The sequence below is a fragment of the Bubalus kerabau genome, chromosome 2 (assembly GCF_029407905.1).
Source record: "Bubalus kerabau isolate K-KA32 ecotype Philippines breed swamp buffalo chromosome 2, PCC_UOA_SB_1v2, whole genome shotgun sequence".
NCBI lineage: Eukaryota > Metazoa > Chordata > Mammalia > Artiodactyla > Bovidae > Bubalus > Bubalus kerabau.
In genome coordinates, this window is record NC_073625.1 from 187,670,970 (window position 1) to 187,687,498 (window position 16,529).

At 48.8% G+C, this 16,529-nt stretch overlaps 1 protein-coding gene across 1 annotated transcript in view; it reads left to right on the forward strand.

Annotated features, from left to right (window-relative positions):
* Positions 1–1,982: 1,982 nt before the first annotated feature.
* The window catches only part of BACE2 (beta-secretase 2), a 113,937-nt gene continuing 99,390 nt past the window's right edge, over positions 1,983–16,529 (forward strand). Inside the window, exon 1 of the mRNA XM_055569720.1 lies at positions 1,983–2,658. Within this exon, the coding sequence (XP_055425695.1) occupies positions 2,359–2,658 (300 nt within the window). The 5' untranslated portion in view covers positions 1,983–2,358. The remainder of the gene's footprint in view (positions 2,659–16,529) is intronic.

Below are 16,529 nucleotides of genomic sequence, written 5' to 3' on the forward strand. Positions count from 1 at the left end.
GATGCTGTAAAGGAAACCCAAAGCCACCCTATGGGAGGACTGCCACATATGATTTCAGTTAAAACACCTGGAAGGTAAAATGATTGTTTCCCAAATCCAGCCAGTGCCACAGTTCTGAGCAGGGATCAAGAATTCTAAGAACATTCATAAAAACAGATGCCACCAAGGGGACAGTCATCAGATGCTGTCACTTCTGTCTGCATTATTTTCTGATGCGACAGCTCTGCCCTCCATTAAAACTGCCTGAGGTCCTCTGTGACTATATTTTACTGCATCTGTTTACCCACAAACCTAAACAAGCCCTCTTAAAATGAAAAGCTCATGAATACTCATATTAGATGGAGTCAGGAGTTTCCTGAAGGACAAACCTTAATTAGACTCGGTTTTTAAAAACTTCTCCTGGGCTGTTTAATTATTAGAGCAAATGTCTCTTATATTGAACTTCTGTGTCACGTAGCCCGTGTGTCAATGTCCTTAATAAATTTCATGGTTTTTTTTTTTTTACAAGGTTACAGTCTTTGGAGAGCTGTCTCTATGTCTTTTTGAACCCCTCAAGACAGGACACTGAGGAGTATAAATAATCATTTTTAAAAAATTACACTTCTCCAACCTTGAATTTGAAATGTGAATATATGAATATAATAGCTCTGGAATCACTATGCAGATTTATGAGGAATATCAACTTAGGTTATATCCCAGGACCCAAACAGGCCTTTCTTTGTGTGGCCAGGGATTTGTTAAAGTTGGGATATAGTTTGGGAAAAGTATGATTTATAGTTAAAGTCATCTGAAAATCAATACAGCTGAAGATCTCTGACATAAGGGTCCCTTGCAGAGCTAGACATGAGTCTAAAATTGAGAAGATAGGAATAAAAATCAAATCTTGAGTAGCAGTAACTGAAAGTTGCAGGGAGGAGGGAAGATTCCTCCAACCTCCCCACTGTTTAAAGATGGGCTTGTTTGTTTTTTAAAAAAACAGCCAACATAATTCAGCTGGAGGAGGTAGAAAGCATTGTCTACTCCCCGTTTCAGTAGAAATCGATGGACTTCAGCTCGTGTAATTGTCCCCCCTGCGTTTAATATTTAAAATAAAATCACTCTGATCGCTTGCATTACTGAATGCATTTCTGGGTCTGCCTTGGTGTCTGTGGCTAAACAAGTATTAATTAGACCATCAGCGGAGAGCTTGGGAGAAGCGGGAACGGGAGGGATGGAGGCAGAGCTGTAAATTCAATGGCCCTGATTTTGGATGATGACTGCAACTTGCCCGGTGGAGTGAGGGAGTCCTAGGGCAGGTGAAGTGCAGCTCCTAGCAGCATCCCATCTGCATTACGGTCGTGCAGGGGGCAGAGAAGCCCAGGCTCAAAGCCAGCTGCGGACGCCACCTCCCAGCCGAAACGCTGGGCGCAGGAGGACCGAGGCCCGCGCAGCTACAGCAGCAAGAATCCCCCCCCTCTCCCCGCCCCGCCCCACCTCCCCCAGGCTTTTTAGGGGGAAGTCTCCAAAGCTCTCGCGTCCTCGCCCGGCTCTCCCAACCCTCGCCTCTCCCAGCCTCCAATCAGATCTCGTCAAAATCATTCAGGGGCCCCAGAAGTGGGGATGCAGAACGCAGGTTGGGGGTGGGGGTGCGCAGTGCACGGAAAATGCCCCGAGAAGCAGCCGGGCTCCGGGAAGGCTGAAAGCCTGCAGGGACGGACTTGGCGAGGGGAGGCGCAGACTCTTACACTCCTTGAGATGCTCGCTGCGTTTTTACGATTCCCTGTACTTCTCTCTGACCCCCACATCACCCTTGGCAGCCCCCACCACTGCGGGGCTGGGGAACACCTGCGGGGCACCTGGTGCGCGGGGCCAGGGAGCCCGTTCAGGCCCTCGCTGCCCCTTTAAGGGTTCCCGAAACTTTCCCCTCTGGTATCAGATGAGCCTCGTCACATCCGTTGGCCGCGGCAGCGGGGCGCGTTCCGAGGAAATTGGGGACTCGAGTTTCCCGGGAAAGAGGCGCCGCCCGAGACGAGCGAGGGTGAACGGGGCCAGCCTGAGGGGACCCGGGCGCACCTCGTGCCTCGCTTTGACCTTGGCCGGGGCGGGGAGGGGCCCAGCCCTTGTGGGGCAGCCGCCGCCCGCCAGAGGGGGCAGCGGCGACCAACTTGCAGAACTTGGCGCGGGCTGGGGCGGCTCCGGCGCCTCCTCCTCCCGCTCCGGCCGCGCCTCCTTCTCGGTCCTCCTCCTCCGGTCCGCCGCCGCCGGCCCCGCTGCGCGCCCAGCCCTGCCCCACAGTCCCGCACGCCGCCGAGTCGCTGAGCCGCTGTCGCCGGACGGGACGGGCCCGGCCCAGCGCGCCCCCCGAGCCCCGCCGCGGGCATGGGCGCGCTGGCCCGGGCGCTGCTGCTGCCGCTGCTGGCTCAGTGGCTCCTACGAGCGGCCCCGGCGCTGGCCTCCGCGCCCTTCACGCTGCCTCTCCGGGTGGCCTCGGCCACGAGCCGGGGGGCTGTGCCTACCCCGGGGCCCGGACCCCCCGCTGAGCCCCGCGCGGACGGCCTGGCGCTCGCCCTGGAGCCCGCTGGGGGTGCGGCCAACTTCTTGGCCATGGTGGATAACCTGCAGGGGGACTCCGGCCGCGGCTACTACCTGGAGATGCAAATCGGGACCCCCCCGCAGAAGGTAGGTCGGTGCGCGCTCGCCAGCCCTCTCCGACCGGGCGCCCTGCAGCCAGAGGCTTCTGGGGGACTTTTGGGGGCGCCCAGCTGTGCCTCCCCCGCAGCTTAGAGTCTCCCATAAAGCAGCAGCAGCTGTCCCCGGAGAGAAGATCTTGGGGACCCAGCGGGGCTCCAGGTCGTGAGTCGGGGCGCGCGCACTCGGGATGCGGAGCTGCCCAGCCCCGGCGCAGCTGGGGTGCGTGCTTCCGAACTTGATAGCTCTTCCTCACCATGTGCCTGCAAGGCGAGAGACCTATAACTTGCCTCTAACGGCATTGCCCCTGGCGAGTGACACCTCTTTTCAGCGAAGAGACTGTTCGGTGGGCCCAGGGAGCGATGCTGCCGATCCGGGGGAAATCACTTTGCGCTAATATTCCAACCCCCACCCCCGTGCTGTCTCATCGCTCAGGAGGCTCGTGGCCAGCCTCCAACGGCGCAGTACCCCTTACAAGGGATTCTTGCTTTATCTCAGCTCAAAGTAACGCTGTCTTAGCAGGCTGGCTCGCTGGCTGCCGGTGGAAGGAGCCGTGCTTCCACGGCGCCACTTTGCTCTCTCCGAGTTGGCTTGTCAGTTTCCTCCAAGCTGCCCAGCGGCTCCAGGCTGCCTGGGCCCTCAGCACCGATGGAAGAGTCTATGCACGTGTATGGAACGTGCTAAATGCAGTAAAGGGACTGGGAAGAAAACATGGGCTGAGTCAGGCTCCCGGAGACCAAGTGGTCTCCCAATGACAAATTAAAATCAAACTGCGATCTTATCCTGATTTTCAGTTATTAGCACTTTTTTTGTAGCAAGAAACCCATGTGCCCAGGCCCGGTCATTTTAAGAAAAACCAAATCCTAGGAGTAGATTTGGCTCCCCTCCTCCTTCCAAACTACTCAATCTGTGTTTTCAAGTCAAGTTTTTCTTATCGATCGAATATGCTGTCTGAAGATGCTTTATTTTTATTTTTAACATTGTCATTTGGCTTTTAATTCAGCTGTGATTCCTCCATAAATAGCACATACTCATGACTTCGGTGTAATTCTAATTAAATTATTCAAGACTTTCTTAAGAGGAAAGACATGCCATGCTAATCTCTTTAAAAAAAGAAACCCCACTGAATAACTTCTATACTTGTTTAATTAGTTGAAAAGAAAAAAGCCTTCAAAAATGTATTGCGGCTCAAAACTTTGATTCTGGTTGCCTTTCATCTAAGGGCTGTTTTTGGCATCTCCGGTGGAGGGTGGTTGGGGGGCAGTGGGAAGTCGAGGGGGAGGGAGTCAGCTGACAAAGCTTAACTTGGCCAGGAGAGGTTGGTACTGGTGAAGGCCACCACGTGAGATCATGCGCTGGCAGTGAGAGTCTGGTACATTTCATTTTTCAGGAGATTTCGCTGAGATATTGAGGGTGAACCTCTCTTGTGGCCCAAGGATAATCTTTTGGAACAAATAATCATTACCACCTGGGAATATGTGTCTTGATGTTTTGAGTGGAAGAGAATTTTTTCAGCTATAGCAACCTACTCCAGTATTCTTGCGTGGGAAATCCCTTGTACAGAACTGAGTGACTCAACAGCAAAAATTAATCTGGGCAATGTGGGTCCTGACACCCAAAGTTAAGTTCAGTTCAGTCGATCAGTAATATCTGACTCTTTTTGACCCCATGGACTGCAGCACACCAGGCCTCCCTGTCCATCACCAACTCCCAGAGTTTACTCAAACTCATGTCCATTGAGTCGGTGATGCCATCCAACCATCTCAACCTCTGTTGTCCCCTTCTCCTCATGCCTTCAATCATTCCCAGCATCAGGGTCTTTTTAAATGAGTCAGTTCTTCACATTAGGTGGCCAAAGTATTGGAGTTTCAGTATCAGTCCTTCCAAAGAATATTCAAGACTGATATCCTTTAAGATGGACTGGCTGGATCTTCTTGCTGTCCAAGGGACTCTCAAATAATAGTTTGTCTTTATTAATTAGTCCAATCACCTTTACTCTAAAATGACGAAGTTTATTGAATTAAGAAGAATGCATTGAGTATCTTATGCTGCTGTCTTTACTGAGGCCAAGGAAGTAGTTCATTCAAGGTTACTTCTCAGTTATACATTCTCATGTTTCCAGGGAAGGCTCTTTTTAACAATCCAGATTTAATTTTTACATTTGATGGGAAATGAAATATTCTGTGCCTTTTCCTTGGCCTGATTTAGTAATAAGCTGCTTTATAGCAGAATTCATGTGTGCTCATTCCAAATGCCTACTGTAAACTCTTAGGTGTTAATGACAAGTAAATCAGAATTCATTCTGTCTGCCTCCTCCTGAAACATCTCAGACCACTAACTGGGGGTCTATAACAGGCAAGAGGGGGCAGCTGTGGTGTGACTTCTGAACTTAATGGAAGTTTTTCTGCTCTGTTAATTGCCAAGAGTCCTGCATATGTGCTCTGCTGATTTTCTGAAGCCTAAAATAAAACTTGCTTAGGTGGAGAGAAAAATGGAGTTGTAGATTCAAGAGAATCTTTTGAAAATAAAGGGGTAGTCATGGATCGTGTGGAGGGCTCCCCTTGTGGCCAGCACCCTGTTACATGCCTTACAGGTGCCTTCCCCAGGAATCCTCAAAAGGGCCCCAAGTTCTTACCCCCATCTAGTAGACAGCACAGCTGAAGCTTGGAGTTGAGTGGCTTTCCCACGGCAGTGGGACAAGGCAAAAGCAAAGCTCTAGAAAGCACCACAAGTTGAACCCAGGCCGTTGGACTCCAGAACCCAAGTTCTCAATGACCTGGCAAACACTGGGTCCCTTCCCTTCCTCCCTTCTGACTTATTTTCTTTGGTTTTGGGCCACTTGTTTTTCTCATCAACCAGAGATCCCCGAACTGTGCACCCTCAGGTATTAGGAACTTAACATATGACCCAGACTGGACTCTCCCAGCCCCAGCCACCTCTCCGTTCACCCCCTTCCTTCAGGGTGATGCTCAAGCCTCAGCATCCTGAATAATTGGATCCAGGTATGCATGGGAGAGACCGTACAAGAAGATTCAGCAGGAACCAGAGCCCCATGCTCCTTGCTCTCTCCTGGGAAAGGCTGGGAATGTGCTCAGTCCCTGGGTGCATTAATCAAGAGCTGGGGTCCCTCTTTCGGCCTGACACCCTTCCAAGACATCACAGGCGTCCACCCGGAAGCACGTGGGTGAGCAGCCCCACGTTGGCATGGAGATGAGAGCTGGGGCTCTGATACCATTACATGACTTCCTTCTAACAGGAGAGAACCAGCAGCTGCTTGAACCATGTAATTTGGTCTTATTAATAATAATAATGGTGTTCTAAAGTGATTATAATTACAGCAATTTCCATTATTTTTTTAAAAAAGACTTTCATGCTGACACAATAAATCCAACCAGAGAAGCTAAAGGTCTGAGGCTTTGTACCTGGTAATGGCTTCAAAAAGGCTTTTGGGTTTCTGTTGAAAGATTTTCTGTCATCTCCACTAATATGGATAAAACAGACAGCAAAGTGATTTTGGGGTTTAAACATTTGAAGGTAAAGAGCTCACGAATTATTAGGGGATGCACATTTCAATCATAGCACATGGGCTCATTGGCTTCTCAGTTCACAGTTACCTGAAAGATTTTGGACTGAAGATATGATATATCCTTCATATACAATTTAAAGGTTTGCCTTTTTCAGAATAAGCCACCCAGTGTCCCCAAATTACATTAAACTCACTTCAGGGGAGGCTGGAAAAAGACCAGCAAGAAGAAATTTGATGGAGCAAATTGAGAAGGTAAATGACTAAAGACAATGAAGCCAGGATGGATGACTTGCCTGGAAAGAGCCAGAAACCAAAACCAGGTTCCCTCTAGCTCCTTGAAGTGGGGGAAGTTGCCCTTCCTGAGCTTTGGAATAATAATTCAACATCAAAGTTCTCATTACAGAGGACCGTGAAATACCCAGCCCAGGAATCTGCTCCAAACAACTTGGAGAGGCAGAATCTGAGAAATTGTTAACAACTGTGTATTGATAGCTAACCTTGATTTCAGGCTGATTGGGTGCTGAACACCACTCTAAGCATTTTGCCCAGATTACCTCATTCTCACTTTCAACAGCCCTGTGAAGTACGTACAGTTGTTTGAGTCGGTTTTCAGACAGGGAAACTGAGGCCCAGAGAAGCCAGGTTATTTGTCCGAGGCCACGTTGGTGAACAGCTGGGCTGACTTTAACCATCAGGTCTGCCTGGGTCCACAGTCTGAAGATTTCGCTGCTCTGCATGATGCTATTTGAAATGCAGTGACTCCCCACCCCCCCCACCAAAATGTTTGTTTGTTTATTTGGCTGCACTGGGTCTTGAGGCATCAGGGATCTTTAGTTACAGCATGTAGTTGTGGTGTGCAAACTCCTCGTTGTTGCATGCAGGATGTTGAGTTGTAAATCTAGTTCCCTGATGAGGAATTGAACCTTGGCCCCCTCCAATGGGAGCATGGAGTCTTGGCCACTGGACCACCAGGGAAGTCCCTGCAATGACTTTTATTTTTAAAGAACCACCTTCATTTGCCTGTGAATGACTTGGGCATAGTGGGAAGCACCCTGGAGCCACTGCCGTGTCCTGGGTCCTAGTGGTATTTCATACGTGACGATGGGCAGGTGACAACCTCCCTGTGCTTACCCTTTCCCATTTGTTGATAATATTTTAAGTTTTCTGCAGCTGCTGTAATGGAAGAACACAAACTAGGTGACTTAGAACGATAGAAACGTACTCTCTCACAGTTCCGGAGGCCAGGAGTTCAAAATCAAAGTGTCAGCAGGACTGCACTCCCTCCAAAGGCTCTGAGGGTGGATCCTTCCTGCCTCTTCCAGCTGCTGGTGGCTCCAGGCAGTCCGTGTTGTTTCTTGGCTCCTACTTGCATCCTCCCATCCCTTCCTCTGTCTTCCTGTAACATCACTCCCCCACCCCAGACCCCTTGTGTGTTTCTATGTCCAAATCGGCCTCCTCTTATGAGAACAGCAGTCATTGGATTAGGACCTGTCCTGACCCAGTCCAACCTCATTGTGGCTTGATTTTAACTCTCAAGACAGGTCATGGGTTCAGGGTTTTAACATTTCTGTTTGGTGGTGGTTCAGGGGGACATATAATTTAATCCACTCAAGTTCATTCTAAGTTTATCATTCTGTGGATCTTTTTCCTTTCATTCTCTCCCATCTTTTAATTGCCTATTATTTTAATTTGGAATTCAAGTGTAATTTTCATCAAAGGCTGCAGCACATGGTGGTTTTGGCGCTATGTTGACACAGAGTCTGTGACACGATATTGCACTGTGGGACGGGGCAGGAGGTCGAGGAGGGGAAGGTTTGGGGTTATTTTCTGTATTTCATTGTCCGTTTCCTCACTAGAGAGTAATCACTTAAAATTTTAAAACGCCTCTTGTCATGTTGCATTAATTCCAGAATTGCTGGAATCATTGCATAACCTGGGAAAAGCCCACTTAGGCAGGCTCCGATTACTGGTGTTTAAATACCTATGACTCACAGATACTCATGCTGTAAGCTTGCATTTCATGTCATAAAGACTTTGGAAGGCATCTGTCCTCCCCTTTCAATGGAATCTATGGGATACGAAATACACATGCTTTTCCGTGAAGCATCCACAGCCCTTTCTTGACTTCTGCCTGACTTCCTGTGTTGTCAGAAGGTGGCTTGACCTCCTCTGGGCTTCCTGTTTGCTCCTAGAATGATCGCTGAACCCAGTGTAGCTAAAACCAAAAGAGGAAGGTCTAGTTGAGCTACTGCTATGGTTGATTTCTTCTCCACGGTGGGCTGTGTCCACAGTGGACTGTGTTGGACCTGAGGAGAGGACTTTACAGGTGACACAATTTTCCCTTCCCCGTGGGGTGGAGCAGAACACCTTGGGGTTAATTTTATGTCTCAGACACTGAAAGGAGCAGGTCAAGCCTTTGGATTCAGGGTCCACCTGGGCTGAGGTTGGGGGTCATGGCTGCTGACTCTCACCCCGGCCCCAAGCAGAGGGCAGCAGAGGGAGGCATTGGTCTTATCTGATGGTGAGCAAGCCACTGCTCCCTTGAGCCTAAGAGCCCCCGTTTAGGATGAACAATGGGCCTTCTGCATACACTTGGCTCCCCTGCCATCTGTCACAGGTCCCTCCTTACACTCTCTCTGCTCTGCCTGCCCAGCCCAGGCTGGATGTTGACACTGGAATCATTGTTCGATAGTGACACTAGATACCACCTGGGAAACGGAACACACCTGTGAGGCAGGTGGATGGCCCACCTGGGCTTCCGTGCCTTGCCCATACATCGTGATGGTGCAGTGTGAGTAGGGCTTCCCAGGCGGAGCTACTGGTAAAGAATGTGCCTGCCAATGCAGGAGACGTAAGACACGCAGGTTCAGTCCCTGAGTTGGGAAGATTCCCTGCAGGAGAGCATGGCAACCCACTCCAGTACTCCTGCCTGAAGAATCCCATGGACAGAGGAGCCTGGTGGGCTACAGTCCATGGGGTGACAAAGAGTTGGATTGTACACACACACGCAGTGTGAGTAAGGGTGTGTGTGCCATATTCTGGGCCATTTCCCAAGCTGTAGGAAATGTGTGTGTGGCACATGGTTGGACTGGCTGTCACGTGGCTTCCGTTCCTCATCTCCTGGCCCAGATGGACTATTTGACTTTTTTTTTAATCTATCACTACTTAATAAAAAAATAGTTTTTTTTTTTTTTTTTTTTTGCTCTTGGAGTTCTCGAAGAGTAAAGAGACTATTGGAGGGATGACATCACTACAGGGGAGAAACAAAGCTAGTAGGTTTGTTTCTGAGTTAATGCTTGCTGCCCTGCACAGGTATCAGGTTGCGTGTTTCCGAGTTTTATTATACAGTGCATCATATACCTGTATGTGGAAACACACAATCTCAGTCCTGCCGGTTTAGGAAGATGAAGAGGACTGTCTGCAGTGTTAAGGGGTGGTGCCCTGGGCTGGCTTCATCATAAAGGGCAGTGGGAACCTCTCACTCCATCTCACACTCGTCTGAGGACACATGGGAGGATTTATACCTGGTCCTCCTAAGGACCCTGTAGGCTCAGATAGTAAAGAATCTGCATGCGATGCAGGAGATGCAGGTTCAATCCCTGGGTCAGAAAGATCCCCTGTAGAAGGGAATGGTTACCCACTCCAGTATTCTTGCCTGGAGAATCCCCATGGACAGAGGAGCCTGGTGGGCTACAGTCCATGGGGTCACAAAGAGTTGGACAGGACTGAGCTACTAACACAACAATAGCAGGGACCCTGTAGACCTCCAGCCCACCTCAGCCCTGTGCTGGATAAATGGCCTTCTTGGGAGGGGGTTGAAAACTGCTTCAGTTTGTCTGCCCTGCCAACCCTGTGCCAGAAGCCCAAGAGAGCAACCAAAAAGCAGCCCCTTCAGAAAGTGGCACCATGGGGGGAAAGGGTGGAAAGCATCGAATCCAAGTTTTCCAGGCAGCCTCAGGGGAGCGGGATAATCAGCTCTGACTCCCTTTCAAGGCAGGATGCGCTGCCGGAATGGAATTGGTAAGCTGCTGCTTTGTGAAGGAGGTGTGGATTCCCCAAGCCGCAGAGGGAACGTTCAGAGCCATCTTCGCTACATTGAGCTGTCTCCTGGGGAAATTCATTAGCTTTTCTCAGCCTGACAAGCCACCGTCTCCCGCTTGTCAGCCTTGGGGAATTAGGCGTTTCTGGTGCTGGTCCCGGAAAGTCTGCTCGCCAAATACGGGTGTGGATGAGCAAGTTCTCCAGCCGCTTGGGCCTCAGTTTCCTCACCTGTAAATTAGGGGATTGGACCAGAGGACCTGAGATGCCTTCTAGAAGCCCCAACACTCAGTGATTACAATCTGTTTTGTTTGTGAGCCCTTCCGATAGCTCTAATTTTCAGCAGCTGCTTACAGGTGCGTCACGTGGGGTCTGTGAAGATGTGGAACCTGGTTCAGGCCATGGGAAGCAGGCAGGACGCGTGGTGCTGGTTGGAAAGCCAGAGCTGGAGTCCTTGCTTGTAAACCAGCTGGCCACGGAGGGTGGGGTGGGGACCAAACACACCTGGCTGTTGTTTAGTCACTCAGTTGTGTTCGACTCTTCTGCAGCACCATGGACTGTAGCCCTCCAGGCTCCTCTGGCCATGGGGCTTTTCAGGCAAGAATACTGGAGTGGGTTGCCAGCTCCTACTCCAGGGGGTCTTCCCAACCCAGGCAGATTCTTTACCACTGAGCCACCTGGGAAGCAAGCACACTTTGTAGAGTTGGTTAAAAATTCAGATTCCCAAGACCCAGTCCAGACTGACCGGACAGGACAGTCTGCACCGAGGCCTGGGAGTCTGCCCTGGATTGCATCTCCCACCCCCACCCCTTCAGTGGCCGGCCTGGTCTCAGCCCTGGGATGCTGTTTGCAGGCCGTGACAGAGACAGTCTCCTCTGCCATGTGATTTCCTGAGCGGAAGCAGCAGGTTCTTTCTTCTTCCTGAAGCCTGGTTGTTTAAGTGTGAGGTAGCGCTAGTAGTAAAGAACCTGCCTGCCAACACAGGAGATGTAAGAGACATCCCTGGGTGGGGAAGAAAAGCCTGGGTGGGAAAGATCCCCTGAGGGAGGAAATGACATCCGACTCCAGTATTCTTGCCTGGAGAATCCCATGGAAGAGGAGCTTGGCAGGCTATCGTCCATAGGGTCCCAAGGAGTCGCATATGGCTCGTTACTTAGCCCTCATGCTGACTGTTTAGGAAATCTCTACCTCCAGAAAGTTGTGTTCCAGACGCTTGCTTGCATTTGGCAATTTGGAAAGGTGGTATGCACTTTCTGCAGAGCAAGAGCTCTAAAGCCCTGCTATTCAAAATTCTCTGTGCTGACTGCGTCCTTTTGAAATTTGCAGTCTGTCCTGAGCAGTAATTTGTAAATCAATGAAAATGAATTACTAGGAAAATGAAAGTTTAAGAGACATACACATCTAAGCACCATATTTTAGATGATAAGATTCTGCGGATGTTCCACTTTTCTCTTTGCCAAAGTTTCTGGGGCTTCCTCACCCATCCTGTGGTTACCTTGTTGCCAACACGTATCCTTTTGTTTGTTTGATGGGTGCCACCATCTGGGCACTCTTCCAGCACAGATAAGAAGTTGTTACAATTGGTTCTAGTAACACTTGTTTTGCGGCCTGCTGTCTTCAAGAGGATAGTGGTCATTTTCACTAAGGCAGAAACTTCCTGGGCAGTCCAGTGGTTGGGGATTTGCCTTCCCATGCAAAGTTTGCAGGTTTGATCCCTGGTCACCAAGCTAAGATCCTACATGCCTTGGGGCCAAAAAGCCAAAACATAAAACAGAAACAATACTGTAACAAATTCATAAAGAGTTTAGAAATGGTCCACATCAAAAAAAATCTTTAAAAGAAAAAAAAAGGAAATGTGAGTGATGTGAGCATTGGCTTCTGGGCTTCCAGCCCTCTCAAAAGGTGCTGGTATCGAGCTTTATATCAGAGGTAGCAAGTAAGTCTAACTCAGTTCAGTTCAGCCGCTCACTCGTGTTGGCTCTCTGTGACCCCATGAATTGCAGCATGCCAGGCTTCCCTGTCCATCACCAACTCCCAGAGTTCACTCAAACACATGTCCATCAAGTCGGTGATGCCATCCAGCCATCTCATCCTATGTCGTGCCCTTCTCCTCCTGCCCGCAATCCCTCCCAGCATCAGTCTTTTCCAATGAGTCAAGTCTTCGCATGAGGTGGCCAAACAAAGTATTGGAGTTTCAGCTTTAGCTTCAGTCCTTCCAATGAACACCCAGGACTGATCTCCTTTAGAATAGACTGGTTGGATCTGGCAGGTCAGGTCACAATCTGGGAAACTATGTCCTGCAGGGGTCACTGGGCAATCCATGGAGATATTTTTAAGTGTAGTCAGTTCAGTTCAGTTGCTCAGTTGTGTCCGACTCTTTGTGACCCCATGTACTGCAGCACACCAGGCTTCCCTGTCCATCACCAACTCCTGGAGCTTACTCAAGCCCATGTCCATCAAGTCCATGATGCCATCCAACCCTCTCATTCTCTGTTGTCCCTTCTCTTCCCACCTTCAATCTTTCCCAGCATCAGGGTCTTTTCCAATGAGTCAGTTCTCATCAGGTGGCTAAAGTATTGGAGTTTGAGCTTCACCATCAGTCTTTCCAATGAATATTCAGGACTGATTTCCCCTAGGATGGACTGGTTGGATCTCCTTTCAGTCTAGGAGACTCTCAAGAGTCTTCTCCAACACCATGGTTCAAAAGCATCAATTCTTTGTTATCAGTTTTCTTTATAGTCCAACTCTCACATCCATACATGACTACTGGAAAAACCATAGCTTTGACTAGATGGACCTTTTTTGTCAAAGTAATGTGTCTGCTTTTTAATATGCTCTCTAGGTTGGTCATAGCTTTTCATCCAAGGAGCAAGCGTCTTTTAATTTCATGGGTGCAGTCACCATCTGCAGTGATTTTGGAGCCCAAGAAAATGAGGTCTCTCACTCTTTCCATTGTTTCCCCATCTATTTATCATGAAGTGATGGGACCGGATGCCATGATCTTAGTTTTCTGAATGTTGAGTTTTAATCCAGCTTTTTCACTCTCTTCTTTCACTTTCATCACGAGGCTCTTTAGTTCTTCTTCACTTTCTGCCATAAGGGTGATGTCATCTACCTGTCTGAGGTTATTGATATTTCTCCTGGCAATCTTGATTCCAGCTTGTGCTTCATCTAGCCCAGCATTTCACATGATGTACTCTGCATGTAGGTTAAATAAGCGGAGTGACAATATACAGCCTTGACATAGTCCTTTCCCAATTTGGAACCAGTCTTTTGTTCCATGTCCAGTTCTAACTGTTATTTCTTGTTCTGCATACATATTTCTCAGAAGGCAGGTAACGTGGTCTGGTATTCCCATCTCTTTAAGAATTTTCCACAATTTGTTGTGATCCACGCGGTCAAAGGCTTTGGCATAGTCAGTAAAGCAGAAGTATATGTTTTTCTGGAATTCTCTTGCTTTTTCAATGATCCAACGGATATTGGTAATTTGATCTCTGGTTCCCCTGCCTTTTCTAAATCCAGCTTGAACATCTGGAAGTTCATGGTTCATGTTCTGTTGAAGCCTGGCTTGGAGAATTTGAGCATTACTTTGCTAGCATGTGAGATGAGTGCAGTTCTGTGGTAGTATGAACATTCTTTTCATACTATTCATGGGGTTCTCAAGGCAAGAATACTGAAGTGGTTTGCCATTCCCTTCTCCAGTGGACCACATTCTGTCAGACCTCTTCACCATGACCCGCCCATCTTGGATGGCCTCATAGGGCATGGTTTAGTTTCATTGAGTTAGACCAGGCTGTGGTCTGTGTGATTGCCTTTCTTAGGGATTGGAATGAAAACTCACCTTTTCCAGTCCTGTGGCCACTGCTGAGTTTTCCAAATTTGCTGGCATATTGAGTGCAGCACTTTCACAACATCATCTTTTAGGATTTGAAATAGCTCAACTGGAATTCCATCGCTTCCACTAGCTTTGTTCGTAGTGATGCTTCCTAAGGCCCACTTGACTTCAGACTCCAGGATGTCTTGCTTTAGGTGAGTGATCATACCATCGTGGTTATCTGGGTCATGAAAATCTTTTTTGTATAGTTCTTCTGTGTATGTATTCTTGCCCCCTCTTCTTAATCTCTTCTGCTTCTGAGATGTTTTTGGCTGTCACAATTTGGGGGGTGGCACTGGCATCTGGTAGGTGGAGCCCAGCAATACACAGGACAGAGCCCCTCCCCCAACAAAATATTATCTGCTTCTAAAAGCCAGGAGTACCAGGGATCTGAAATCCTGGCAACTCAGCACTGCCGCTCAGCAGGCCTGGTAGTGACTGCTCAGAGCAGTAGGGAGACGGTCCGTCAGAAGCATCCGTGTGGGCCGGAGCGGGCTGTGGCAGCAGGCCTGTGCTTGTGGGCCTCTTGATTGTTGCAATGCCGTCTTGTTCCTAATGTCCTAGTTCTTCTTGCCAGATGCTGTAAGGCACTTCTAACTCAAGTGCCTGGGGATTGAAGAGATGAGAGAATCTTGAACTAGATTCAAAGGATGAGCATGATTTATTCCTTCATTTGGCATATTTATTACACACCTACTGTATACCAGGCCCTATTCCAAGCCCTGAGATGTGACAGTCAACTCCACCAAGACAGCCCTTGTTTTCCTAGGATCTATGTGCTTACTGAGAAGATAGATTGTAAAGACAGTAAACAGAATGTTTGGTGATGGGCATGGATAAAGACCCCTTTTGAAAGGGGGCCCACGTTCCAGGATGAAACCAGACAGGTGAAGGCTGTGGCCGGAGAGCACACAGCACCAGCGTCCTGGGCCGTGGGGAGTCACTCTGATGTGCCCGGTTTTTGATGCAATTCCTCATTCATCTGTTTTTTTGTTTTTTTTTTTTAAGAGAAATTTCTTGTTTTCTTTATTGTTAACAAAATTTCCTCAGAAACATAAAGTTTTGTTTTTTTAATTTTAATTTTTTAAAAGTTTTTAATTGGAGTATAATTGCTTTGCTGTATAGCACAGGGGCCTCTGCTGGTAGCTCTGTGATGACCTAGAGTGTTGGGATGGAGGAGGTGAACTTGAGAGGGAGGGGATATATATATATATATATGGAGCTGATTCGAAGAGCCGACTCATTGGAAAAGCCCCTGATGATGGAAAAGATTGAGGGCAGGCGGAGAAGAGGGCGACAGAGTATGAGATGTTTGGAAGGCATCATTGACTCAATGGACATGAGTTTGAGCACACTCTGGGAGATAGTGAAGGACAGGGAAGCCTGGTGTGCTTCAGTCCCTGGGGTTGCAAAGAGTCAGACACAACTTGGCAACTGAACAACAGGAAGAGCTGATTCACCTTCATCTGTTTTTATTTTTTTTAATATAAATTTATTTATTTTAATTGGAGGTTAATTACTTTACAATATTGTATTGATTTTGCCATACAACAACATGCATCTGCCACGGGTGTACACATGTTCCCCATCCTGAACCCCCCTCCCTCCTCCCTCCCCATTACCATCCCTCTTCATCTGTTTTTTAATTGTGCTTTGAGATTCAATTTTATTAGAGCAAAGGCCTTGCAAAGTGTGAAAACGTTACTCTACATGCTTTAGGCCAAGGGTGTGCAGGGTGTGAGGAGTTGGGGGAGGGGAGTTAAATATGTGGAGGAGAGTTTCTGAGTTAGAAAGGGAAGTTAAACTCGGGGTGCCTAGGAGGAGGCAGGGTGCAGGCAACCACTTAGATGGTGCCTTGGGTTGGGTTCCCTTGGAAACAAAGAAAGGATGTGAGGTTGGCAGTTCACTTGAGAGGTGATTCCAGGAATGGTGCACAGGGGTTGGGGCAGTGCGGGGAGGGGAAGTGTTGGGAGGGAGAGGTTACAGGTGTGGGTGGTGGGCTCAGTCCCCCAGGATCTCTTGAGAGGGAATGGTGCCTAGACTCAGCTGTTCCAGTTGAAGGGAGAGGGAGCTGGGCATTTATCGCCCACTCCTGTGGGTCCTGGGTAAGGGCTAACAGAGGTTGCGTTTGTGGTCCTGCAGCCACTGGCAGAGAAGCTGTCAGGCCGCGTCCCAGGAGGCTTCAGGGGCACAGAGCCATTGGCATCAGCACGGTGTGCTGTGGGCACTACACCCCTCCTGCCTCTAACCAAGGCTGGCCCAGGCTGGGCTAATATGTGAGGAATAAAAAAATGATTATTCTCTACCACCAAATGCACTTAAGAGCATCATTTTGGCTCAGGAGTCACAAAGCAGAGTTTTAAAGCTCTGCTTCCCAAATCCTAACTTCCTGGAGCGTTCTAGAATCTCACTCACGAAAGCCTC